This window comes from Magallana gigas, chromosome 4, assembly GCF_963853765.1.
Source record: "Magallana gigas chromosome 4, xbMagGiga1.1, whole genome shotgun sequence".
Classification (NCBI taxonomy): domain Eukaryota; kingdom Metazoa; phylum Mollusca; class Bivalvia; order Ostreida; family Ostreidae; genus Magallana; species Magallana gigas.
The window spans coordinates 17,766,582-17,794,164 of NC_088856.1; the positions used below are offsets into that span (position 1 = coordinate 17,766,582).

At 32.1% G+C, this 27,583-nt stretch overlaps 3 protein-coding genes across 9 annotated transcripts; 2 read left to right on the top strand and 1 right to left on the bottom strand.

Annotated features, from left to right (window-relative positions):
* Nucleotides 1-40: 40 nt before the first annotated feature.
* LOC105338751 (leucine-rich repeat-containing protein 74A) lies at nucleotides 41-17,409 on the bottom strand. 3 transcript variants are annotated; one of them, XM_034448667.2, is made up of 18 exons: nucleotides 17,296-17,409; nucleotides 15,589-16,070; nucleotides 15,293-15,466; nucleotides 14,558-14,614; nucleotides 13,584-13,646; nucleotides 13,354-13,463; nucleotides 12,782-12,889; nucleotides 11,766-11,859; nucleotides 8,116-8,246; nucleotides 7,667-7,753; nucleotides 7,260-7,375; nucleotides 6,963-7,041; nucleotides 5,664-5,753; nucleotides 4,158-4,166; nucleotides 2,411-2,515; nucleotides 1,770-1,928; nucleotides 1,455-1,516; nucleotides 41-1,153 (listed from the first exon to the last, which is right to left on the bottom strand). In XM_034448667.2, the coding sequence occupies exons 2-18, from the start codon at nucleotides 16,034-16,036 to the stop codon at nucleotides 1,024-1,026; spliced, it is 2,022 nt and encodes a 673-aa protein (XP_034304558.1). In that variant the 5' UTR covers nucleotides 16,037-16,070; nucleotides 17,296-17,409; the 3' UTR covers nucleotides 41-1,023. The 3 variants fall into 3 exon arrangements, with proteins under 3 accessions (XP_034304558.1, XP_034304561.1, XP_034304559.1); XM_034448670.2 differs by lacking the exon at nucleotides 14,558-14,614; XM_034448668.2 differs by lacking the exon at nucleotides 4,158-4,166.
* LOC117683227 (uncharacterized) lies at nucleotides 8,969-10,990 on the top strand. 5 transcript variants are annotated; one of them, XM_066081503.1, is made up of 4 exons: nucleotides 8,969-9,282; nucleotides 9,907-9,971; nucleotides 10,100-10,194; nucleotides 10,694-10,990. In XM_066081503.1, exons 2-4 carry the CDS (start codon nucleotides 9,952-9,954, stop codon nucleotides 10,810-10,812), a joined length of 234 nt encoding a protein of 77 aa, XP_065937575.1. In that variant the 5' UTR covers nucleotides 8,969-9,282; nucleotides 9,907-9,951; the 3' UTR covers nucleotides 10,813-10,990. The 5 variants fall into 5 exon arrangements, with proteins under 5 accessions (XP_065937575.1, XP_065937573.1, XP_065937572.1 ...); XM_066081501.1 differs by lacking the exon at nucleotides 8,969-9,282 and adding an exon at nucleotides 9,601-9,694; XM_066081500.1 differs by lacking the exon at nucleotides 8,969-9,282 and adding an exon at nucleotides 9,632-9,746.
* LOC105337101 (adiponectin receptor protein) lies at nucleotides 17,399-27,301 on the top strand. The gene is made up of 7 exons (XM_011441672.4): nucleotides 17,399-17,533; nucleotides 21,026-21,309; nucleotides 22,213-22,516; nucleotides 24,238-24,418; nucleotides 24,852-25,039; nucleotides 25,268-25,461; nucleotides 25,740-27,301. Exons 2-7 carry the CDS (start codon nucleotides 21,100-21,102, stop codon nucleotides 25,869-25,871), a joined length of 1,209 nt encoding a protein of 402 aa, XP_011439974.1. The 5' UTR covers nucleotides 17,399-17,533; nucleotides 21,026-21,099; the 3' UTR covers nucleotides 25,872-27,301.
* The last annotated feature ends 282 nt before the right edge of the window (nucleotides 27,302-27,583 follow it).

The following is a 27,583-nucleotide window of genomic DNA, read 5'->3' on the forward strand; positions in this document are numbered from 1 at the left end:
CCATAATGAAAAGCTTTCAAAGCAGAACAACAACTTCGAATCGTTTTTCGATATTTTTGTTTAATTCAATCATGACAGTAATTATTCTTTTCTTTTTTTTACAAATAGATTCAAATACATGACCATTGAGCATGTGCACAATACTTAACAATTTGAATTTGCAATTAAGATTCTATTATGTTCATTAGTATGAACAATGACTACCATATTTTCCTTCAGTTCATTAACCATCAGTAGTGCTAAGGGAATCATGCAACATAAAATTTTTTTAATCAACATTGGTCTTAAAAAGCTTGCAATGTAAGCACTATGTTTCACACTGCTTTTATTCTTTTAACACACACCATTTACATCATCACTTATGTTTGTGTGTGTGGTAAATGAACTTTTTGCTAAAGTTTAAAACATTAAATAACTAATACTGATAGAGATAATATCTGGCAAGAAAACTGTGACTACACATGAGCTAGTGGAAGACGTGAACAGATATTAAACTATAATAAATAAAATAAAGAACAGCTTCAAGTAAAATAAATGCAAGGAGTCAATCAAATTACATGTAAATGCAAATTCATTAGAATACATGAGGTGGATGAAATGCATGATAGATGAATTAGACTTTTAATTATAAGATTAGATCAGTCTTTTAATAAATGCACATACGTGAAGGAAATTCAAGTTCCCCTTAATTGTTACACTTCTTATAACTATTAACAGATAAATAATTCAAACCATCTTAAAGATTTTGTTAATGAAATAGTGTTTAGTCGCCCAAATCAAGTATTATAGCAGAAATCAGAATTAGTAATTTAACCATTTACTGTAGTGAGAGAAAGTGATAACCATCCATATTTATTCACTATCTTAAAAACTAGTATTAAGTTTATTCTTGCTATCAATACATTTTAAATTGATTTAGATTACAACCATCACATATACATGTATATTCTTAACGTCATATAGCTATTGAAGATAAGTTAATACTGAAGTCTTTCCTCTTCTGTCATTTCCAAAGACTTTAAGTTATATAACAGTGAGCTGTCTCCTCTTCATATTGTTGAACAGCGTGTCTTGATCCACTTCAGCAATTTTGTAGGCATTAGAAGTCTTCCTTTTATTGTATTCAGTCAAGACTTGCCCGGTCAGTATGTCTCTGTTTAAGAATTAAAAAAATCAAGGTACTAAAATCACTGATAGTAATAAAAATGCAAAACGTAATAAATATAGATACATTATATTTCCAGTTTACTAATTTTTCTAAACCAATAATAAGAGTCAGGAAAATTAAATGTTTAAGAGAGAAATTTTGTATTTAGGAGTTGCTATCCCCTACATAGAACAATGCTCTGAATTTGTTGGCTTGATGAGTTTTAAATATCTGCAGATGGCTATTTCTGAAAAGATATTTAACTTTTTGATAAATGATAAATTTTACACAGAATATACTGACTTACTCCCATTTTATAGAGCCTGAATGTGTGACGTCAATTTCCTCCACCAATGTATCAATCTGTCTCTGCAAAATTGTTGAAATTCGTCAAAAACGACGTTGTAATACACATATTACATGTTATACAAACATAGTATCACATTTTTTTTCGAAAAGATGGTAAACTGAACTTAAATTAACATTTAACATTCTTTAAAGCAAAATTTACTTTGTGGGTGGGCTTATATGTAACAGTTGTTAAAAAATTTAATTCGAATCTAAAGGAATGTTCATGATAAAAAAAATATCAAAACATAATCTTATTCAAACATAATCTCACATTAGTAAGCCTCAAGCCGGCCTCTTTGAAGGCCAGTTTGACCTCCTCGTGCTGTAGGCTGCCGCTGTGGTCTTTGTCCTGTTGTCTCAAGGCTCCCTCCAGGTCAATCTTGTGTTCCTTCAGGAACTTGGATAGTACCTTCAGTACGCTAGTCTGTGGCTGAGGTATTCAAAAAATCATAAAATGATTTATTAGATTGTTTCTTATAATTTGAATAAAGAAGATGATTCTATTCATATATTAAAGAAAGATTTACACAAAAGTGTTGATTTTTTTAACTTTCACTAAAATACTGGTAACATTTATTTTTATACATTTCAAAATTAAAAGAAGGAAAAAAAATATACATCAAAACCATTTTTTACAACAAAACGGTTGGATTTAATTATACTTTTCAAAATCAAAAGGAGGACAAAATATCTTTTATAGAAAAACAACAATTGTTTTATTCTTCCTTCTAAAATTGATTGGAAGAGGAAACATATATAAATAAACAATCGACAAAAACGACTGCACACATAAAGTAAAGATCTTTACGTCTTTTTTGTTTTAAATTGTATAGGAAATGTCATTGCTGAGGAGATTTACATGTACTTAAAAGCGACACTTGGAGGGTCATATATGCATGTATTTAAGCTCACCGTGTATCTTTGAACTCCACCTAGGCCTCCGTGCAGAATGGTGATGTCTTTTTCACTCTCCATTTGTTGTATCCGTTTGTAATTGCTTATGTTGATATTCATTTCCTGCATAAAAAATGAACTTTAAATAAAAAAAAATATACATGTATTATGTTCAGTTGTTAGACACTTATCAAACAATGGTTTAGATAAACTTGAGTTTGTATGCTTGGAATTAAAATTTATACTTTGAAATACTTATCAATAATTATTAATAATTGAATTGTAAATCTCATCTTTAAATCACAAACGTATTAGAGACAACACTTGAATTTGAGGTAATTGGGTGGGTATCTCTATTTTCATCTAATGGTATTTTCTATCATCTACAAACACTTAATTTCTGTCATGCTTTTTTATTCTATTGCTATTTACATTTAGCATTATTTCATTTTATGAAGATTTTAACTGAAAAAATATATCAAGTAATTGCACCAAAACTTATCAAACCATTGATTTTGAAAACAAACTTTCAACCAACACAAAACGCAAAATAGTGAACTCAAAACATTAGATCATACGTGACATTTACATCCAGCAAAAATAACTATCTTGCAACGACATATGCAACAAAGAAACAAATTTCTGCTTAATGTAGAATAAAGATTATAAAAGTAGGATGTTTATACATTGAATACGATTCTAATCTTGCCAGTCTTTTTTACCTAGCAATACCAGTATACAACTCTTTGGTAATATTTGGTAAGTTTAATTAATATTCTATCTATCCATACTGTTTTAAACAAATTAGTAGAAGACGCATTTGTTAATATTCCTATGGTAACCTGGCGTTATGTGCATACTCGAACAATATATCAATACACCTTTGGTGACAGGCAAAAACCACTGCATGTAACCCGTCCAGTGTTTCACCATTTCTATCTAAAAATGGATCCAGCTCAAAATGGAGAAGGGGCTTAAGTTTACTACTCTACAGTAAAGAAAAGACGGTTTTCTAGGCCAACGAGACCCTGAATTTAATAAAAGGGATTTTGATTTGTAATGAAAAAAAGAGTTCCGCTCATCTGCTTCATGATCTAACCCTACAAGTAAGACGTTAATTGTCTATGGATTCACAATTATCTACAACAAACCTTAGAAAGTAGACATATCTGCTTATTATATGATTAAACATTGCATGTTCTGTAATAAAGAATAGTACAAAAAATATCAAAAGAAGTCTGGATATTGGAAGAAGGATAGTACAGCATGCAAATATATACGTGTACATCTAGATCCTATATAATTAGGGGTCTTAACACATGCAAAACAATCTAATGATATGAGACTGGAATTCAAAACAAATATTAAAAAATATTTCATAAATTTAACATGCTGTTATCAAATTATTACTTGGGCTTTTTTTTGGTACTTGTGATTTTATTCATTAACAATTTGTGGTCGAACAGATTGCAATTATAACTCAAATTTGGTTTAAAACTTCTTCTATTTTGTTTATAGGTTCAAAACATACTTCACAACATTTAAAACTGTATCAAATTGCTTTTTGTGATAAAGATCGTTATTTATAATAGAGGCATTTTACGTATTTATCAAATTAAGTGAGAGAGAAAAATCACCTAAGGAGGACTTCGTCTTACTAGAAATCAAATATTTTAAAGCTCGTCATCTCTGTTTATGTAATAATCATACTAATAAAATGAGTAGGATCCATTTTGTTGTTCTCATTCCTTCATACATTACTTACCCCACAGTTCTGAAATTATCAATGAACACTTGAGCATTCTGTATATCATTAAGTAACAACATTACAACCAGTAAAACGTATCGTGTAAAAACAATAACCTTGGCTGTCTCTCATTGATTAATGACGTTTTCATGCTAAAATGTTGTGGGGGGTTTTCAAATCATTCAAATCCCTGTCTTTATCATCACTACCATTATAAAATTTCTTTTACGTATACTGCAGTTTCGTCATTATATGTTGAGTACTAATTTTTGTGAATTTCGCCCTTTGCCAGATCCAAAAATATAAATGGCCGACGAAGAAAGAAATACGTCATCAATTATAGTTGGTAAAGCCGTTAAGTACGAATTTATGTGTCCTTAATGTTTTGTAAAATCCACAAAAATTGACGAAACCACAGTATATTTTAATTAATTTTCACAACTAATGATCTTAATCATTCAAACATACAGTCATATGTATACATGTACATTAAAAGATGAAATCCTTTTGTTTGTTTTGTATGTTTTTAAATATAACTTGATGTTGATATTGTTTTAATTACAAATTTATTCATCGATTTTTAAGAGCAAAGCATCTGCGCATTAAAACTGAAAGAAAATGAGGGCTAAATAACAAATTTATTTAACAATTTTTATTATTGACAGTGTTTGTATTGATATGTTATCGCAGATCCGAGAGCATATATTGGTCTATGTAACACTGATTTAAATAAATATAACCTCAAACTGACTATTCTTGGGAATTTTCTTTATCTCTGAATACTAGTAATGCCTTTAAATGAATATATATCTTTTTATAAATGAAACCTGTATATATTTTATATGTAGGCATAATGACCACTAACCCTAAGCGTTCGTATGACTGTACAGTCATGATTAATTTCTGTTCAAAATTATTCTACAAAATGCATTTATGAGTCAAAATAAGACAATCACTTAAAAGTATGTGTCTTTCATATGAAGTGGATGACTTTGATATAGTTGTAAAAGCAAATCTGCTTTGGTGCAAGTTACAACAGACATGCATCGTGTTACAATACCTTACTTTGAATTTTTGAAACATACAGGTGCTTGTGCCTAGTGTCAGCATGAAATCTACATCACACAAAAGTCAACATGTGTCAAATAAGTACGTTGAGAGAATTGAGAGCTAAAGCAGTCAAAAATTTACGCTTCAAAAATAAGTAATGCATATGGTGATATAAATGAGGCGAGTAATATTAATAGGTACATGTACTTTATTAGTTGTAAACTGTGACTTAAATTAACAGAGTAGCTCAATGTGACAAAACCTTTTTTGGATTCAATGCACATTATTATAATATTTAAAGAAATACATGTATATGCAAAACAGGGGCATTTATTTTAGTTATGAAAAGAGGTATAATTGGATTAACCAATTTTTTTAAAGAGAGGGTGTGGTTTTGGGCAATGAATAACAAGGGAAATATGCATAACATGCATATAATTAATACTTTATTTAATGAAATATTTGAATAAATACCTGCAGTGACACGTATGTAAGGGTTTGATTTTGATTGACAGCTTTTAGAATGGTTTCTATTCCTTCATCTGTCAAAGCATTCAAATTCATCTGAAAAAATAATTATAATTATAAAAGGCTTTGGATGACATACCTATACAAGTTGTACTAATATGTGCTTTAAATCCTTAGTTTTTCAGAAACATTGTCATTGACTTATATGTGTATGGATACTTTTTTCTTTTTTTCTTTTTATTTTTCAAATTGGTTTCTTTTGTATAGAAACGTTTAATCATATGTCTGTGGTACGCTAAATCCACGAAAATGGGCTAAACATAGTTTCACAGTTGATGATGTAGTCTAAGGTTCATCAATTGTAAATTACAGTTTGTGAGCCATAAACTATGATAACGATTTAATGAACATAGATTTATATCTGCGAACCATAATTTACGTTTGGTAACATAGTTAAGATTTGTAAATAAATATATATTTGATTTTTTACTGTAGTTTAGAAATCGGGAAATATCTATCGTGAAATATTGATAAGATAAACTATTTTTTGCAATTGCAAATACTTTAATAGTGGTTATTTACGAATGTGAGCAAATTACACTGTAGTTACTAGAATCGCGGGAAATACCCCCCCGCGTATGGTAAAATTAAAACTTTAGAATGTTAAATCAAAAATCCGCGTTTTCAATACACAAGCGTATCATTTGACTATAGAAAACGCTTACTTAACCACCAGGCTGAGCGTAAATAACCACTTTTACGTAATTTGAATCAGTGTTATTTGTAGTTTACACTTCTGAGACAAAGATTAAGTTAAGTTTAGATTAGATTAAGCGTTAAGTTAACAATGGTTTACAAATGTCAACATCTTCGCTACCCAAGAGCTTTTTAGTCCACTCCGAAGGGTTTATGGGGAGCGGAGTGGACCGAAAACCCTTGGCTAGCGCAGATGAGATGTCAAATAAAATGTAAGGTCTTTAACTATGGTTTTCGGTTTGTAAAGTATATTTTACGGAACGTAAACCATAGTTTACAGCCAATAAGCCTAAATTATCAACTGTGGGACTATCTTTATCTCATTTATGTAAAATTGGGATGCCGTTCATGCCCTTTGTCACAGTAATTAGTATATCACAGAGACATACAGATTTGAGTGAAAGATTGTTCGAAGACCGTATCAACCTAACGAATTCACCCCCCCCCCCCACCCACCCCAACAGCCTTAATAAAAGCCTTCTCCGATATATTTTATTTTTCCGACACAATGACAACTTGTGAGTGTTCTCATACAGGTTGAATACTCACCAGTAGTGTTTCTAAACCAAAGTTTTTGCTGAGACCTAAGGATAACTCTTTTGCGCAGTTCTTGTTTATACGGTTATTGCTGTGTAAATATAGAGAAAATGGTTCATTTTACAATATTTTCTGGGTTTTTTTTATCACGAGCTGCAAGTGATAAGCTCCATAAAATATTCTGCAAAAAAGGATTGTGTGCAAAAGAATGATAAACACTCGAAATAAATTTAAATTTATAATCATTAAATTGTACTGTGTAAATTATTATATGAGTGAAATATCACCGAAACTAAAGCATTTAACGACCTGATGTCAAGGACCCTAAGCTTGGAGTTGACACGCAATCCTAGCTGTAAGCCTCGACATCCGGGCATTCCAAACCCGTTCCAAGAAACGTCCAACACTTCTAGCACCTGGTTGGTCTGAAATATCGACACAAATTGACATCAAAACTTGATGTTTTATATAAAAAGATAGAGAAGGAACCAAGTTTCTATCTTAAAGGTCCCCAGTGTTTGTCTTACGGATAACATTCAATGGTAACGATGCTGTAAGTATAGACTTTGTAAATTAATAAAATCTTACAATAAACCGTCATTGCATACATTCAGAAAGAATCTTGCAACATGGTCTTCCAAAGGTCAGGGTTTGCAATGGTTAACTTATTACAAAAAGGACTTATAATACTACTAATAAATAACAAAACTACTCACAGATAAAGCTTTGCCAATGGCCTCAGCTCCTTTGTTGCGTAATGAGTTCCAGCTGAGATCGAGATCAGTTATACTTTCATTACCAACCTACATTAATACAAAATCAAGGCCTTATTCAACACAGGCTTTTACACACGCTCAATTATCGACGACATAAAGAATCGGTATTTTCTGCTTCTTGACTAAGAGAAAATTTCTTTCTTTTCAGTCATATTCAGTTTTTTGCATTTCGTTCCGATCCCTTTTTTTTTTAATTTTGAGCATGATCTATTTAACTTTCGTAAGAAATTATAAATGTGGTACATCGGTATTTGTCATTATGAATCATTCTCTGATATAATTTCGTTTTAATAAATACTAATTTTTTTTTTATTTTTCTACAAAAATTCGCACAAACGCTTGCAGCAAAAATTATAATGATACTGTTTTGTTGGTGAACAAAAACACACCAAAGCAGCAGCTATGTACGTCCCACCGGCCTCCCCAAACTCGTTGTTACTGAGGTCCAGTGACGTCAGAGAGCTGTTGTTCTTTAAGGCCTCCATGAAATACTGGGCGTCTCTATCACAGAGTTGGTTGCCTTGTAAACAGAGACAAATCTAAGATCTGAAATACCCAGGCCTGAGCATTGTATTTGTAAACATAAAATCAGTGTTTCTCTATACTGGTTTTTGTAGTTGTAGTTTCTTATAACGCAAAACGTTTTTATAGCATTGATTGAGTGCAACCAGGTCCTAATGTTGCAGATCGTACTAGTTATCAATCTTAATGTAAAGTATGGGGTAAAACCGTGTAGAGGTAAGAACTATGCATATGATGTTGACCAAGAAGGGTAGTTATTACCCAGCAGGCATACGACGTTGTACCAACGTTGAAAATACGTTGATCATGGTTGACGACGTTGATCAACCAAAATACAACGTTGTGCGACGTTGAAGAAAAAGACGTTATCAACATGACAAATTTTCAACGTTAGTTAGACGTCAGATATTCTGACCAATATCGACCAAATTTCTCATACATATATTTATAAAATTGTATTTTTCATAATTTCGTGTAATTATTGAATTCTGTAATTTGTGGGCATAAAAAGTGAAAAAACATCATCAGTGATGGCAAAAAATCGCACATGTAATGAATTTACATGTATGCGGAAAGCGCGCGATAGGCATTGATCTTGTAACCCCCCCCCCCCCCCCCCCCCCCCAAATATCTACACAGCTTGAAATGATTTAAGTAACTTTATGAATCATTTATATATATAGTGTTAATGAATAAAACTGTTGATAGTGAAATAAATTCAGTTATGGCGAAAGTTAGCGCATGTAAACAAATTATGCGGCAAGGTGCGCGATAGCCATTGATCTATTGCACATCCTCCATATCTGCTCAGCTTGAAAGCGCATGCTGGCCAGACAAGTATTAATTACTGGCGCGAACAAATTACCGCGCCAACTGAAACAAAGAACCAGTGTCCAGCTGGGGATAAGATATCCTAGCTGGGAAGCCATTTTGAACGCCAATCCAAACTTGAGACCGTGAGGAGCAGCATTTATAAATTCTACATCGACCTTTAATACAAGGACATTTTGGATTTCATCCTCTAAAATAGTAAAGTAAGTGTTTCTTTCAATTATATAATGCATGTTGTATAATGTTTTTATTTTTTTCAAGCTAGAAAAAAATGCTTAACCGCATGGCGCGTGTTTTTGAATTCACCACTAACGAACAGAGAATGCATGTAAAAATTGATCGATCTCCAACTTACATTAGTCTAATAATATCAAAGTATTGTTAGCCTTGAAAATGTCTTTAAGTTTTTGGTGTTTTTTGTGGTGTTTTTATTTTTTTTTTCACCACTAACGTTAGTAATGTTATGTACGATAGTTCACACGTATCACGAATGACTCTTTGGACGAGTTAACTAAGAGAATTTCCGATTTACGTACAAGTTAACAGAAGAGTGAAACTATAAATAGAATTGGGATTTTATTGTTGTCGTTGATCTTTGGTCTCCAACATAACGATGCAAGTTTTAATACTCAATAAGTGTACCCAGGCAACTGATCGAAGCCGTTTTGTAATACGAGTTTTTTGAGTTCCGTTTGTGTGTTACGGTCTTATTACTTCAGTATCTTTTCACACACTTTACATGCAAAAAATATTTGGAATGTAAATTTATATATTGCAGTAACACTACAAACTGAAAGTATGAATGAAAATGAACAATTGCATTTCAGAAATTCTTGCTTCAAAAGATTGGAGGTACAGATGGTACTGACCACATGAAGAAAGCAATGTTAAGGTAAATAAAGAATGATGTTACTGAATAATTAAAGATCATTAATTGAAAAAATCAATGTATGACATTGTATTCAGAGTGATATGAAATACTAAGTATTTGAAGTATGACATATTTCAATTTATTTTCAGAACTATGACAAACTCGTACATGGCTGGTCTAAACATGAAGGGAAAACGGGGAAAGAAAGCTTTTGGTTCCTCCCAACTCTACCTCCTTATAAAAGGTAAAATGTTTTCTGATTTTTACTACTGTCAAATTTCTCATTTGTAGTACATGTAGATTGAAACAATTAAAACATAATTTGATTAGTTGGTGCAGACGCAGAGTACTGTAGATTCCTCATTTTTCATGATTACTTCATTTTGCGATTCAATTATTTAATGCATCAAATTGCTAGAACACATAATTTTTATCATATATATTCATTAAATTAACACCTGCCAAAAATTAATAGGGAGATCATAAAATCCGTGAGATGTGCTTTTGGCAATTTTACATGGATATTAATTCCTTGTGTTTAATTAGGAATCTACAGTATACATCTATTTAAAAATGGTGTGTTATCTTTATGGCACTCTAATTGAAATTAGATCCCGTGATCTGCAAGGAAAAAGCCACTGGAGCAGATCAAAGGATCCAATTTTGGTTGAATTGTCTTTATGTAAAGAAAAAAATATATACAGAGGAACATATATTATAAAGCACCTTTATGTCTGTTTCAGAAACTGTATTGACATCTCATACACAGTATACAGAATCAAAATTCAATGAAGATTTGGCTAAATTCCTAAAATATGCCCCGGAGCGTGTGGGAGGAGGTGGAAGAAGGAGAAGAGATTGACTGTTTTTCACGTTCACTTGACCAGAACTAATGATTTTACTCTTTTTCATCTTCTTAAACTAATGTTTTTGTGAAAAGCTGGCTACAGATGTGAGCTAGGTTATCCATCAGTGATTTTAAGTGATACTTTCAATTTATTTAACTGTTTCTCTCTTGAATAAATTGATTAATGATATTTGTTCTGGTGTCATGTTGTTCATAAAATAATTTGAGGCAAAATGATTCACTGCAATTAGCGAAAAAAAATCAGTGTTCAAGGTCAAACAGTTGTAGCATTTCAACCAAATATCAACTAAATTTAAACGTTGTAACAACGTCAGAAGACGTTAAATCAACGTTGAAACAACGTCAGATATCAACGTTGAATCAACGTCAAAATTTCAACGTCCATTCAACTTTCATATTCAACCAAAATTCAACGTCATTTCAACGTTGAGGCATGACGTTGTTTCAACGTTGAATCAACGTTAGAATGCCTGCTGGGTATATTTACACGTTAATGTAAAAATAAGGTTTGGATTCGTTGTTAAGCTTCAAATGCGCCTGGCATAAGTGAAAAATGCCAGATGGGACGTAATATAACTAGTATACATATGTACAGACATCATACGACAGAATAATTTCCAGTTGGCACAATCCATGATTGCTAACATACTAGTACTAGTATATTGTAGAGTTTGGTCTTAAAATAACTGAGAAACATGAATGGAATTTACTTGAATACTACGGAGTCATATGCTTTTTGACTAAGTATTTTCATAAAATACACTTTGTCCATACAGAATTACAATTTACATACACATGTATCTAAAGTACCGTTTATTGAAACAAAAAATACTGTGCATCATACTGTTTTCGCGTATTTGTACAATGTGTTTTCTTTTGGGGGGAGGATACTAGAAAGAGCAAGAATAATTTGGGGAATATTTTTATTGGAAAATGGCGACGTTTACCTGACAGTGAGAGAGTTTTAAGGGTTGTGTTGACTTCCAGCATACTGGCTACTGCCCTAGCCCCACGTGACTGGATAAAGTTGTTGGATATATCCTTAGAACAACAACAAAACCCAAATGTACTACATTGAGTATATGTATAGTTTGTCAAAAATAAACCAGTAGTGAATAGGATTATCGTTTATCATTGGTCACATGCATATTATAAGTTTATAGTCTCATACATGAAATTGATATACATAATTTTGTTATATTCAGTAGTATATTCTCACTATATAACTCTATATAGACAAATAGTCAATAACTGTAATATTAGCTCGTCCGAAAAATATTGACCGGTCAATATTTTTTTGATATTGACTGGCTAGGAATAATATCTAGAGAACATTCCCTCTATTTCAAATAATCGCCTCTGATTTGTTGATTCGTAAACGATGACGTAAATAACTCTTCGCGACTCCAAAACAAGGTGACGTCATAATAGACAGTCAGTCAAGGCAAGTAAACAACGGACGCGCAATGCGACGGTTTGCTATCATAACGGATATAAGGATTTGCGAATTACTGTGAAGTAAAATCAGGTAGAACATCTGTATTTTAATTCTTCCGGTCGGCGGAATATCACCAGGGACCGTTTTATGCTGAGGATATTTTGGAAATGAACTTTGCACAAAATTGAATTCGTGAATTCTTTGTTGAGCTGAGAAAATTACGGCGATCTGTTTTCAATTACTTTCTTAAATTTTGGTTTGTTTCTTCATATAACAAAACAAATGTTGACTGTGTTTTCGGGCAACATTGATTATATTAGCCCCCTTGGGACGAAAATATTGCCCTCCGCTTCGCGTCGGGCAATATTTCGTCCCTCGGGGGCTAATATAATCAATGTTGCCCTCAACCCCAGTCAATATTTGTATAATGCAGATCTGTTTGTAAAGAGCAAATCTCAATTGATTCTGACTTTAAAATTTGATTTAAATGCCTTGTGAATGTGAGAAAAAAGAGTAAGTACACACCAAAGTCACAATAAACATATTATCTTTGAGCATACGACATAGATAGACCGCCCCGTCTCCCTCTAAGTAATTGTCCCCTAGGTCAAGGTTCTCTGTCACTGTGTTGAACTACAAATGAAGAAAACGTCACTGAATTATACTACAAATAAAGAGAAGGGTCATTGTATTGAACTTCAGATAAAAAAAATTATTCAATCAATTAAACAACGCTCTAAGCAAATAAGTTTTGATAATACTTTAAATCTAATTTGCGGTTGAATTTGCATTAAAATACGGAACCATCTATTGTAGGCAATTTAAATTTGATAAAAATGTCATGCAAAAGTGGTTTGATTTTATTGATCAGGCATAATTTTGTTTGATTTGGATATCATATCAAAAACTTATTTCAAAAAGAAAAGCGTGCATTCTAATTTTGCAATGAAAAAACATTTGAAAGAATCGCACATTCATTGAATGCAAACATCTACAGATTTCACTTTGAAAAAGAAAACATTATGCTTACAATCAATATATAATAAATACCGGTAATTGCAGGCCGAGGAAACGTTTAAAACTTAATTCACAATTACCTCTAAAGCTCTAGCTACGGGTTTCGTAGCAAGACCGCCAAGATAATGATGACGCATGCGTAGATTTCTATCGCCAAGGTGACGAGAGAGATATGAAACTGGAATCAAACCTTAATCAAAATAGAAGTAGAATCATATAAAGCTAACGTACACAAAAAGGTCAGGATTTCAGACATTTAGAAATGTGGAAAATAATTTGAACACAAATCAAATTTCATTTGAGAACATACCGTCTCGTTTACACTGGTCGAGGTACGTTGTTTTCCCCGTTGGGTCTATAGGCTTATCGGCTTCTATAATTTTAAATTACAACTATAAACAATGAGCACAAATATATATTTTATTTTACTTTATTGTTATTAAATCGTTCTACATGTACGCGAATTATTGTTATTGTGGTCTGAAAAAAATATTGCTGGTTTTTGTTTTATAAATTAGATCATCTCAACAGTGTTAAAACGTTGAATTCTTTTAACCCGTTAGATTTTAAGAACGAGAATAGAAATACTGGTTTATTTTTAGACTATATTGATCAATCGAACACGGATTGACATTAAATGATAGATTTCAATTTGATGATGAATGCCAGTTAGTCAAAGTACAATTCAGATGTTTTAATCAACCCAAATAAAAGAGGTTAATATATCTTTCTAAACATCCATAGATATTTCATATAATCTGTATGACTGTATGTATATTATGAATATGAATCATGATTCTATATACTGTCTTTTATCCTGATATGCATTTCAAAACCACCTGGTCGTAAATTCATTATTGTGCATACGTACATACATGTACTAACAATTTGGTTGAATTTCTGTCATTCACAAAGTTTATATATGCAGAAAGAGTAAATATTTATAGTTTGAAGAAATAAATGTCAAACAATTGGTTCGTGAGTCGTATCGCAATAACAAGAAAATATAGACAGAAAATATTTTTTTTGTACTTCAAGCATATACATATATTAAATTCATTAGAGTAAATAAAATAACTTGTAACATATCGTTAGAATGAAGTTATTCAATTATTTGGTGTATTATCATGAAGTAAAAAATAAGATGAACGTTTTTAATAGCATGCGTTTGATTACATGGCATGAATTGTCATTGGCAGGCAGTTTATGCACAGTTTAGTTGCACGGCATGGTAAGGTTAATCGTGTAACACACGGTGTGTTAGACAAGGTGAGCGCAACTTTCCTTTCTTCGTCTTCTTTTTCTGCTTTTTCAGAAGCTTTTGTTTAACTTCTTCCATATCTGCACAGGTACATATATTTAACATAATGATAAAATTATAGAGGAGTTTTTGTCGTTGGTTTAATACCAATTTTTAACTTAATTATTATAACATCATCTTGTTGATTTATTTAGTAACTGAATCCAACACGGAACGAAATACCAATTTTAAAAAAAAAACACACTGATGTTTTCTGTTTCATTTTAACGGAAGTTAAAAAACCAAATGCAATGAAATTTAATGGTCTATCAATATAAAACATCAATATAATAATAAATCAATTATTTTATGTAAATAATAAATCATTATTAAAAAAGCATTACCTGAACATATTATATTTTCTACAATACGATTTTTATATTAAGCATATTATAATAACCTTTTAAAGCTGTTTAGTATTTATATTTTAAAGTTTCACTTTTACGGGTTGCGATGCTATCGTAGATCTTTTTTAAATAATCAAAATATACAAAGTATTTTTTGCGGTGTGTTAAAACTTTCCTTTTCTATTTTTTTCTTCTTTTACTTTCTTTCTAAACTTTCGTTAAACTTTATTTTTAAAATCCAAAGACCAAAAAAAGAGTGACAAATCTAAACCAGTATACTGACAAAACGACGCAATAAAATTTCAAGTAGCTATAACTTCGATCATAGAAATTGTAACTGACAATGCTGTACTACTCTGAAATAAGACTCACTTTTGAGCATATCTGTTTCCAGGTCTGTGTCGTAATCTTCAGAGTCGTGAGGTGACGGCATGATCCACGTCTCAAACGACGGGTGCTGTTTTTTGGTCTCTGACCTTGCGTCTTTTTCCTTGACCTGGGTCATTGCCCAGCTGTGCTCCGGAGACCCGGGGAATCTAGATGACTCTTTGTAAAGAATATTTTAAATAGTAGCTTCATTTTCATTTATTTTGATGATATTTACAAGACTGAAGAGTTTCGGATTTGAAAAAAAGCAAGCTATATGAAAACGGGTCGAATTATATTACCCGAGACCAATGTGTTCACTCCATGGTCCAAAGTGTCTTCGCCGTGCGCCTCATAGTCGGCAGATTCATCTCTGACCTTGTATCTCTGGGGCTTGTAATCCAGCCCGGCACATTCCAAGCCAATCACCTGCGTGTCGTCTGCTTTGTTTCCTTCCGTCGGGGTTTCCTCGTCTTTGTGTTTCTGTCGTCTGTTTGGTGGCCTCATGTGAGATCTTTTTAAGTTGTCGCGAACTAGTTTCTTTTTAGAGACGTCCGCCCTGGTTTTCGGGTGAGCTGACCATGGTCGGCGGAGGCCCCCGACAGTTGGCTCGGGTGTGCTTGAAGTGCTGGAGCGGCTGGAGGGCTTTTTGCCTTTAGCAGAATGTGGACGGATCAAGCTTCTGTGCTTGGATGAATGGCCTTCCTCTGCAGAGGGGGATTCCCCTCTTGGCTCTTCTGGGTCTTCCATATATGTTTTTTTTTCTCTCAATATTTTGTAAGTTCTAAAAAAAATGTGAAAAATGTTTCTTCTGTTGAATTTTAAAGTGTCTCATTGTTTATGCGATGTTGCACGTAACAAAGATAATTCATACGGTCACCAATCATACTATGAGACGATATTAAAATAATTAATGTATTTAAATGTCATAAAACTTCTGTAGCAAAATTCATAAATCAGTTATCATTCAGTTATAAAATGAATGCTCCAGTGCATTCAATGTTTTATAAAAACATTAATTTATTCACTTTTTATTGAATCTGGATTTTCAAAAACAGATGTATATATGTAGTTTCATGAATCTAAACTAGAAAATATATACATGAAGTACATAATGTATGTGATTCATTGACAAACTAGAAAATAAACCCATATTCAGAGACTGACATGAATGATCAATTACAGATACAGCGTACGATCGAGTTCTAATTTGGATCCTTTGTTTCTTACAATGTATTAATTGTTGTATTCTCACTAGTTTTTAATGACTCATTGGTGAAGCAGTAATCGTTTAAACTAAATAGTGATCAATATAAAGTTCTAAAAATTTGAAAAATCTAGCTTTGATAATTATCTTTTGAAAGTGACAATTAATTAATATGTTATATGTCGATCAATGCTTTACGATTATTCACATGTATAAAATACATTTAACATGCTAGACTACAGTATATCTCCAACAATTTATACTCAATAGAATAATCATAGTCATGTAAGGTCTTATTTAAAAAATAGATATAATATAATATATATTAATGTCTTAAATTTAGTTTGATTTTATTTATTCCATTATTGATTTTATAATGAACTTATATGCTCTTTCTCATAAAATCTTAATACAAATCTAGTAGATGCAGAAAATTCAGAACGATACTGTACGTGGCTAATGGGATATACCAGGGACATAAAGTAACTATTATACATGAAATTATATATGTCTCTGGATAATACACCCCCCCCCCCCCCCCCCAGGGCCACTTTGGAATCAGGCAAATTCATGCAAACGTTGGTTCAGTGTGCTAACATGTCGTGTTATCCCATTCGTTGTCACTTGTTATCATGAAAAATGCTGTACATTAAGTCGTTCATTTGTAATACAAACTGCCTTCATGAGAATCGGGATGTTGGCATCCCCATGCTGACTACTGCCAAATTGCAGCATGCTATGGTTAGTATAAACATTATACATCATTGTTTTATTGTAAGAATGCTAAGATATTACGTATTACCTGAATAGATTTGTTCAAATAATCCCAATAAAATATTTCTTCGTTTATCGCTACATTGCAGGTTATCACCAATGTAAACTGTCCTACTTATTTCACTTCCGGTGTAAACGTCACGACTTTCTGTGTTCCTACCGAAACGTCATTCACACTTCCTCCACTGGCCATTTTCTGATCATACGAGGTGGTAGTGAACAATAAACACACTGACTGACTAGAAACTGAATAGGAAGGATGACAGGTTAGTCTTTGAATGTGACATTTACCAGCAAGTCAAAAAAGATTGGTATAATCAAAATTGTTTGTAAGTTATGAAACAGTTCAGAATCAATTGGTATCAATTTTCAACAGGCAAGTAAACAACTGCACAAGGTTGTATTGCAACATATTAGATATATCGATATGATTAGACCATAACGCTCATGAAAGCTTTAGAATGAAAGTAAAACTTTAAGCCATATTTTGAATATGAAATGCTTGCTAAATGCATTGAATCATAATTTTTTTCCAGATTTATCAATTTAGTCTGCATGCAATTACTGAATCAGTGTTTACAAGTAATAATTACACTACAAAAACTATGATCTATGTCTCTGATAGCAGGTATACTGCTATAATTATTATGCACCATATACATGATATATATCATGTTTACCCATCAGCAGTCATATTCGAGTGTTAAACCTATTTGCGTCGAGTTTGAAAATATAAGGAATGAATTGAAAAAAATTTCACTGTGCCAAACTCATGTATATCTAATAATACAGGTTCAGATTCTTTATTTTAAAAACAAACTCTTTTGAAAGCAAGCTTATTTCAGTAATTCTCTTTATTGTCAGTCCACTTTAAATCCTTTTGATTGGCTAGTATTTTTACACCTCTACTTTCTCCGAAATTGTTCTAGAATTAGGGCCAAAACTTTTGATGACGAATAATCGGAACATTTGAAAAGTGGTCAGACCCAGCGCCAGTCCCCCTCCACTTAATAACATACTAAAAAAAGTTTTAAGGATGATTAGATAGAATAACAACAATTTTGCACAATTTTATATGCTCATCAGATTATAATTTCAATGCCTTTAAGTAAGTGTTGACTCCATATTATTAAAGACAGTTTAAGAAAATCACCCAATTTAAATAAATGCATGAAGATTCAATTTGTATTTATTAATTAAATTTAAAATATTTGCACAAACTAAAAAAAAATTCGTAAATAAATAAAACCCTGACACAAAAGATAAATTATTTGTACTGGTAGGTCTTTGTTCGATTGGTTTACAAATATTTTTTTCTATAATTGAATAACTTGACATTATTTTGCTTAAAAGAGAGGGAACAGAGAATAAGGATAAAGTAGATTAAAATGAGTATGCATTTGGGTTGGGGTAAAATGGTTATATTAAGGATGGTTTGGCTTGGAGATATATAAATTGAATTATTGTGCATTCTGCACTACAGTGCTTATTATCAACTATCGATCACCATTAATGCTGATGTGCCATTTGCAGTATACTGTTCATGGTAGTTCACTGCTTAGACTATTTCTTTTTTGTAATTAGATACAGTAATTCATTTTATGTCAAATTGGAATGGGGGGGGGGGGGGGCAATTTTCCTTGGAAAACAAGAAAATAGTACTTTTGTGTTGACTGGTTTGTTGGGATGTATTTTAATTAATCTGTCCTTTGTTTAATGGCTTGGTCATTGTTCTTACACTTATGAATACCAAGCATGCAGATTCAGGTGTTGTGATCTTTGTTATCAAATCACAGTCTTACACAACCAAGTATTATGTAAACCAAATTTTGAAATAATTCATTAAAAACTGAGTTTAATTTTTAATTAAACCATCTGAATAAATGATGTCTCATTTCATTGTGTTAATGGTTTAGAAGATTTTTTCATCTTTAAAATTCAAGGTAATGTTTTCAGCCTGTCACAGACACGTGTAAAATGTTTTATAGATCAGCTTGTTGTCACACTGACCTATTTCTATCAAAGATGAGTGTGTCTGTACGCAGGTATCAAAACATGTACCGGTACGTCTTATGAAATTAATATGTTTAATATTGTTTACGTTAGTACATTGTATTTAAATTATGGTTATGAAATAGGGAGTCCAAAGTCCTCATCAAAATACAGATACTTGTAACAAGTGACCACAAATCTATTTATAGTTTAAATGAGATGATATAAGTATCAACACATGCCTCTGTATATTTTTAGAGTTTATAAGCATGATTATGATGGACATTAAGATAAAATATTTTAACATTGCATAAATTAACACAACTGAATTTGCATGTCAAGGATTGTTTTGATAGTGTTAGAGATATGAACATGGGATTTCAAACTGAGATTGGTTGAGTATATAAATGTACAGTCTGTTTACGGTAATATTAATTTATAATGAATTGTTGAAATATCAAAAAATGTTATAGGTAGAGAAATGTGATACATGTATTGAAAAATATCATGCAAGAAATTCATCATTAAGAAGATAAGTTGTCATGGTATATTTTATTTAGGTCCTTATATTTTATGCTAAATACATGTACATTAATATTTAAGTAAATAGAATAACAATAGGATAGGATTAGTTTCATGTTCATGCCTTTAAAGATAAAAGATCAGGGGTGTAGTTTTTGTTTCTGTATCTGTCTTTTGTTCACAAGTCTATGTCTGCCAACATTTTATTGTTTGGCTATAATTGTAGACATTATAGATAAATTTTGCGAGTTTAGAATGCATGTTTAACTGTTAATACCCTTTAAAACTTTACTTACCTTAAATCTTGAAAGGTGTAAGAGTGCATTTTGTAGATTGATATGTATGTTAGATAAATATTAATGATAAAATATCAAAATTACCTGAATTTACCTGATCAGGGTGGTACCTTTCTTCAGCAATCAGGATCTTCTTTCCTTTGTTATTTCTAATTGTGAATTTGGTTCACTGAGTGCTTATTTGAATATTTAAATGATTTTTCGTTGAAATGTGTGTAAAAACATCTCTCTGTCCACTTAATTCTATGACATTGAATTCAAAGGAACTACATGTACTTGTCAATTAATTATTAAAGGGGCATGGTCACGATTTTGGTCATATTTTATTTGTCTGTTTTTATTATATACAATGCTTTATGAATGCATTTCTAATGATCAAATAAAATTTGGATGCCCGTCGATGAGTTTTAAGCAAGATACAGGGCTCACAATTCTTTGTCATGTAAACAAGGCTCTTGCCCTGTTTTTGTTTACATAGGTTCAATATACCAGTAAAAAATCTTTTTCTAGATGATTTATCTATATTCTTATTTATTTTAAGCATAAATAAACAGTTCCTAACGATTAACACATTCATTTTAGGTCTAAAACTGGAATTTTCACTTCAACATTCAAAATGTAAACAAAAAGCTTTGTTTACATAGCGAGGAATTGTAAGCTCTGTAACTCGCTTATAACTCAACAAATGACACTCAAATTTTAGTTGCCTATTAAAAGTGCCTTACTGAAGCATTTTAAACATTAAAATCGAAAAAATAATTTTTGACCAAAATTGTGACCATGCTCCTTTAAGCCATTTTATGTTTTAAAAAATTATCTGCTTAAAATTCAGTACATGTATTTACTATGCTTATTATGCTTCTGTTTATTCAAAATATATGCTTTCATTAAGAATAATGCTGTGAAATTTATGTAACATGTCTAATGTGTTGTTGTTGCTTATTTCAGGCTAAAGGAGTAGCAACAAACCAAAGTAACTTAATTCATTTGCCAATAACAAGAAACTAACTGATAAAGAAAGAATGGCCAGCACCAGTCATTCGGACAGTGCTGACATGTGCTCAGTGACTGAGAGCTCGATCATTATACAGCCCAAATCTATAGACAATTCCGACATCAACCAGATTTCCCTTGACAGTGATTTCTCTGAAGGAGAAGAAGATTTAACACTATCTCGTAAAGACGCTTCACAAAAATCAGAGTCGGGAAGACTTTTGTTTACCAGGAGATTCGTAAGTACATGTACAATTACAAGTGTTTTGATTATGTATGCACATTATGATTTTATTCATTCAAGGCCAGTCTTGCATATACTACATTATACATGTAACTGACCATAGACTCCTCATTGAAATTTTTTAAGTTTCCTAGATATCAGTAAATAGATTATTTTTAATCCACTAACAAGGAAGCAAAACCCTTACATGGATGGAGATATAAAGACATTCAAGCCCTCTCTCTCTCTCTCTCTCTCTCGCTCGCTCTCTCTCTCTCTGTGTGTCTCTCTCTCTCTCTGTGTGTGTGTCTCTCTCTCTTTCTCTCTCAAAAAATTTTTTTTTGCACTTCTGAATTATTATATTTAAAGCATTATAATCATGCATTGTATGTCTGCAGAATGTGTGAAATAAATTTAAAAAAAAAAAAAAAGACATTCAAACGATTTTATTGCAATATTTGTCTGTGATTGGTGGGGTTTCCCAGATGAAAATGCAAAGGAACCAATCAAAGTAGGGCATGAATAATTAATGAGAATTAGAAAAGTTTAATGAATCTTTCGAAAGTGACAAAAAAGTGATGAAGTATTACGATGGTTGTTTCTTTTAAACACCATAACAATGGAACATATGGTATTGATTTTAAAGATTTTGTTGTCATGTTGCTACAATCTACACTGATTATCAAGATTTGTCAAGAGGAGCTAGTGAAGCCAGCAAATGTCTAGTATTTCATACCAAATCACACCTACTCAGATGCGTCTGTCAGATAGTTTTTAAATGATTTTGTGTCAGTCTTTAAAAACTCTTGATTTATTTCTACAGAGAAGAATCAGGGATCACAATGTTTGAGAAGAGCCTTATTAGTCCTATAGTGAACTGATTTTGTGTGTCTTCATAAACGCCAATTAATTTTTACAGAGACGGTTCAGAAGCCACAACAACGAGGATGAAGATGACGAAGATCTGAAGGTAACTCATCACTCCAGGATGGAGGATTTTTTGTCGGGGACCTGTAAAGCTGCAGAGCAGGCGGAGGAGTTTGTGAAGAAGGTGTGGGCGGCTGGATGGAGGGTGGTGCACCACCGCTCCCTCCCTGACTGGTTGCAGGACAACGACTTCCTTCACACCGGGCACCGCCCACCAACCAACTCTTTCCTTGTCTGTTTCAAATCTATATTCAGAATACACACAGAAACTGGAAACATATGGTCACATTTACTAGGTATGACTCTGTTACCGTATACTTATATATACCGTATTTTTCGGGGCATATGTTGATGTGGGGCATAGGCCGAATTGCTCATTTTTAGACAAAATTCAAGAAAATCCTTAGACTAGCCTAATTGGGGGATAAGCCGATTTTCAATCAATGATTACTATAGTGAAAGTATGACCGCTGATTAAGAAAGTCACCGTATTAAGTATATACTTTCAGAATATCGATGTAGAAAGTCAAAAGAGTAATTAAAGTAATTAAATTTGCCATATATATTTTAAACAATTTTCAAAAATACATCTGTGTTCTGTGGCTGTTTGGTTTCTTCCGTATTCGTCGGTGTATCATTACGTAGTGTAATTTTACATAGTGTAAATTTAATTGTAACACCAACCTCCGTGGTTCTGTCTGGTAGAACTAAGTATAATATTTTACTACCAAACCTTTTATATTTTATTAATACCTTATTGCTAAATTTCATTTAATCAAGTTATACTTTTTAAAGCTACTTGTAAATACGGGGTATGGCGTCCATTAGCTCAACACAAGGTTTCATATTTAAATAGAGTTATCCCCCGTAATCGTTATAAATGAGAAAACGAAATACCAAACATAAAATATTTAATTTGTGTTCTTTCCATTAATTAATTAAATAATGACTTGCCGTTATACAGAGAAGTTGTAATGTTAAAAACACAGTTAATGCAATGAAGTGTAACGGTGTACACTACGTGCCCCCAGGCTGTGTTTTAGTCACGGGTTTCACACCTTTGTATATACACACCACACCAGAATACCGTTATTTCATCCAACAGAAAATTAATTGTAAAAACACAAAGCATTTGATTTATTCTACACCCAAGACCAGTAATTCCCACGAACGCAGACATGAAGAAATCACAAAAATTCCGTCATATTACATTCTACCCGGTTTCGTTTTCTTTTTTACTACGCAATAATAGTTTCCAGGGTGCATACACGAACGTGGGAAAAAATTCTTTTGATTGGGGTTGTAAAGAAATACCTCTTACAGTACTGTACATTTTATTACTCACGATGTCATTACAAAAATTATCAACAGGACAACTGTCGAACAAGAGTTCAAACGGATGAAAAAAACCCAACCCTCATAATAAACTGCTACAACAGTACAATGGATAAAAACAGTGGATTTTATATTTTATTGTTTAATTTTTTCAACTTTGAGTCTACGATTAGCCGATCCCGGGGGATAGGCCGGGGCTTGCTCATCGGAGAAAAAAAATACCGGCCTATGCCCCGAAAAATACGGTATATATAATCGATTTAAAAGTCAGAGAAAACGATATAAATTTTCTGATGAGCAACAAAAGTGTGTTGAATACAAAGCTTCAATATACTGTAGAAGCAGAAATATTCGTTGAGGATTTCATTTCGTTATTTTCGTTGGCAGCAGAAATCAACGAAATTAAATCCATGACGAATTTTTAACCAAAGTAATAATGAATACAAAGATATGATGATGTGACGAAATTAAATGCCAACGAACTTTATTTGGTTAAAAAACAACGAAATTTTGACCCAACGAAAATATGTGCTTCTACAGTAGATCAATGTATATAACACATGATGTATTAAAGAAAAAGTTTGCTGAATACTTTTTTGTTCAGAACCTATATAGAAGCATTTGATACAAGACTGTCAATATCAAAATTTTCAGATCATTAAAACTGATATTTTTTCCTTAGGAATGATAGCTTTCATTGGAATAGCCAGCTACTTCCTGACCCGCCCCTCTGTAGAGGTCCAGTGGCAGGAGAAGGCGGTGTTCTCTGCTTTCTTTGCCGGCGCCATTCTGTGTCTTGGATTCTCCTGGATATTCCACACAGTATTTTGTCATAGTGAAAGAATTGGAAGACTCTTCAACAAGTAAGTGTATACTGATAGAATCTACCCATAATTACTCACTTACTTATGTTCATACTGGATTATTTAATTATCTTTTGTAATACCAACAATTTAGGAACTTCGTTATTTCATGTACTAGAAATGTTAGGGGTTGAGGTATCAGACCTTTAAACAGTCCACTGGAAAGTTTACATAAAGGTCTTCTGATAAAGCCAAAAGAAACATAATCTACCACTTATAATTTACCTGCATGCCTTTCCATTGTTTTTGTAATGTGTACTTGTACATATTCTATAATAAAATAGAATTACTGCAAAATTTTTCGGAGGTTTGTATTTAAATATATGTAATTGCTTTTTGTTCTCAAAGTTCAATTTTATTTTCATTTGATTGAACATCTAATTCATCCATCGAGTGGTTATTCAGTAAACAAATTCTCATTCTGTGTTTTCAGGCTGGACTACTGTGGCATAGCTTTACTGACGATGGGATCCTTCGTTCCTTGGCTTTACTATAGTTTCTACTGTCGTCTCGGTCCAAAGATCGCCTATCTCGTCCTTATATTCATCCTTGGAACTTGTTGCATCGTCGTTTCCTTGTGGGATAAATTTGCAGAGCCAGAATTTAGAGGAATTCGTGCAGGTAGGAAACATGGTTTTTTCTTCCATTTCATATATGTTTGAAATGAAAATAGAAGTATTTAGATCAGAATATAAATAAACGATTTAAAAAAAAAAAGAACCCTAAACAATGTAAAATTTTAAAGCAGTTATGATTAATGTTAATACATATATACATGAAACATTCTTTTTTCTGTAAATACATTTGATTTTTCATTGCATTTGAATGGTATATACTGTACTGTTGTAGGCACGTTTATTGCCCTTGGTCTGAGTGGAGTTGTGCCGGCTATGCACTACGTGATCATTGAGGGGTTCTACAATGCCGTTAATTTCGCGGCCTTGGGATGGCTTTGTCTAATGGCACTCCTGTACATTGTTGGAGCACTGATTTACGCATTCAGAATTCCAGAGCGAATATTCCCAGGGAAATTTGATATTTGGGTAAGACTATTGATGGTTTGTCATGGGAAATGTAGTATTGTAAATCTACCATGCTGTTATTATAATGAAAAAAGAACACATTAACAGATATTGATGTTTTATACATTTATTTTTTTAAAAAGCTAGTGTTTTGTAATCAACTTATCCATCTTACCAAATTGGTTGTTGCATGATGAAAAATCTTGATAAAAGAGATCACTAATAAAAATATATCAGCAATACTTGAACATGAAGTTCACTGGTTAGCAAATTTAACACTTTCTTTTCTTGTCTTTTAGTTCCAGAGTCATCAGATCTTCCACATGTTTGTCCTGGCTGCAGCGTTGGTCCACTTTCATGGAATTTCAAAGATTGCGAATTATAGACTATCCCTAGGAGAGTGTCTAGATAGCGAGTTAGTGGAGTATTAATCGACCAATAGAAACATCCCAAATTGTTACGTAGTGGACTCTTTGTTGACTTAAAGAACACCCTGGATGGTGATGTAGTGGACTTTTAAGTGACCGATAGAAACACACACAATCCCGCCCTGTTTCTGTGATTGTCTCCATCTTGGATTTGTTGTTTGTAATCGTGTGATACATGTATTTATATCCATTTATATCACATTAATATAATATGCATCATGGTTATATCATCTTATCATTCTTTAGATCAATTTCACATGTGTGAAATTGAAGAGAAAAAATCCTGTTGAATATTATATTGCTTATTGATTAAAAGCAAATGCAATTTATAGAAAAATGTTTACTTAGCAGATCAAAAAAATTAAATTTTGTTTCTAAATCACCAAGTCTTTCATTAAGATTGAAGTACTGGTATTGCAATTATAATGCAATACTTTGATATCAGGGAATGAAAATTTCTCAGTTTGTAGATTAATTATTGTCAAGATTTCCCTTTTTCCCGTAATCAGCTGTTTGATATCTGTACATATTATCGTTCTAATACTTACATGTGTAATTATTTTAGTCAGATTATTTTTTTTAACAACATTTACAAAAGACTTGAGGTTTTTTTCTATTTGTATAATTTTTTTCACTTGTGTTTCAAGAACTGTGAGCATATCAGTATTTTTTTTTAAACAATACACTATGCTTAAAAACTTGGGTGTTCTTTTGCTGTTAAGTTGAATTTATTATATATTGGTTTTTTTAATCTTGAATTTTATGTTAATAGAGAGAATATGCAATGTTTAAATCGAATCAGGAGGAGGCTATGGTTGGTCCTGCATATATAAATGAACTCGAACAAAACCTGCTGAGAAATAAACATGCGAAGTACAGTCACATTTTGTGTACTTGAATAGCAAGGAAGTTCAGTTTTAATTTATCATGATAAAGCACATGCATTGGGCTTTTTTTCTTTGAAAAGACTGTCATCATTTTTTTGTGACAATGTTATAATGGAAAACAATACTTTAAATGTATGAAAATTTTATTAGAGGTACAATAAGTCATATGGCTTTAGTTATATTTGTTGTAAAGCTGAACATATCTGTTAGCAGGATTTCTCAGATTATTTTTTTTTTTGGTCGCTGGTTTAATTATTTTGGACGTTCTTCTACAAATACCTGTGGTTTATTATTTTGTTCAAATGATCATGAAATGTCTTTCTGCTACAGTGCATCACTCGAACTTGACTTTTATTGTTGTCATCTGTTTGGTTCACTTCTCTTCAAATGACCAATATCTTCTTTATCAAACAGATCCCTTTATTTGAAGTTTTGGAATGTTTGTGCGTGGTGAAAAAGTCGGAAGTGATACCAGTAATTTGTCATATTGTTTTATTTTATTAGTATCCGATGTTAAACTTGTTGAATAAATTTTACTTCACACTATTTTTCATTCTTTATACTTTCATATGCAAGTAACAACTAGTAACTAAAGGGAAAATATTTGTGCTATTTAGATAGATGACAATTACGTGTACCTACAACACTGTTCGATGTAAATATTTAGACTATAATTGTGGCAGCCACAAGTATTTTGGACAACTTCCTCTAAATTAAAGTGCAACGCCTTCATCATGCGCAAACCACTTCTCTTTCTATGGTTAACATCTTCATAAAGTATTTTCTAATGGGTAAACCACAGTTTGGTGCAAAATACAGTGTCACTTT

What these genes read in the sequence shown, in the direction of transcription:
- LOC117683227 (XM_066081500.1), top strand. Translation starts at nt 9,693, where the DNA reads ATGCAAGTTTTAATACTCAATAAGTGTACCCAGGCAACTGATCGAAGC. An exon ending in ATGAAGAAAGCAATGTTAAG is followed by an intron (nt 9,972 to 10,099) that starts GTAAATAAAGAA and finishes ATTTATTTTCAG; the next exon opens with AACTATGACAAACTCGTACA. An exon ending in ACTCTACCTCCTTATAAAAG is followed by an intron (nt 10,195 to 10,693) that starts GTAAAATGTTTT and finishes TGTCTGTTTCAG; the next exon opens with AAACTGTATTGACATCTCAT.
- LOC105338751 (XM_034448667.2), bottom strand. Translation starts at nt 16,036, where the DNA reads ATGGAAGACCCAGAAGAGCCAAGAGGGGAATCCCCCTCTGCAGAGGAA. An exon ending in CCGTAGCTAGAGCTTTAGAG is followed by an intron (nt 12,890 to 13,353) that starts GTAATTGTGAAT and finishes CTTCATTTGTAG; the next exon opens with TTCAACACAGTGACAGAGAA. An exon ending in GTGGAGTTCAAAGATACACG is followed by an intron (nt 1,929 to 2,410) that starts GTGAGCTTAAAT and finishes TGAATACCTCAG; the next exon opens with CCACAGACTAGCGTACTGAA.
- LOC105337101 (XM_011441672.4), top strand. Translation starts at nt 21,100, where the DNA reads ATGGCCAGCACCAGTCATTCGGACAGTGCTGACATGTGCTCAGTGACT. An exon ending in TTTTGTTTACCAGGAGATTC is followed by an intron (nt 21,310 to 22,212) that starts GTAAGTACATGT and finishes TAATTTTTACAG; the next exon opens with AGACGGTTCAGAAGCCACAA. An exon ending in CAGGGAAATTTGATATTTGG is followed by an intron (nt 25,462 to 25,739) that starts GTAAGACTATTG and finishes CTTGTCTTTTAG; the next exon opens with TTCCAGAGTCATCAGATCTT.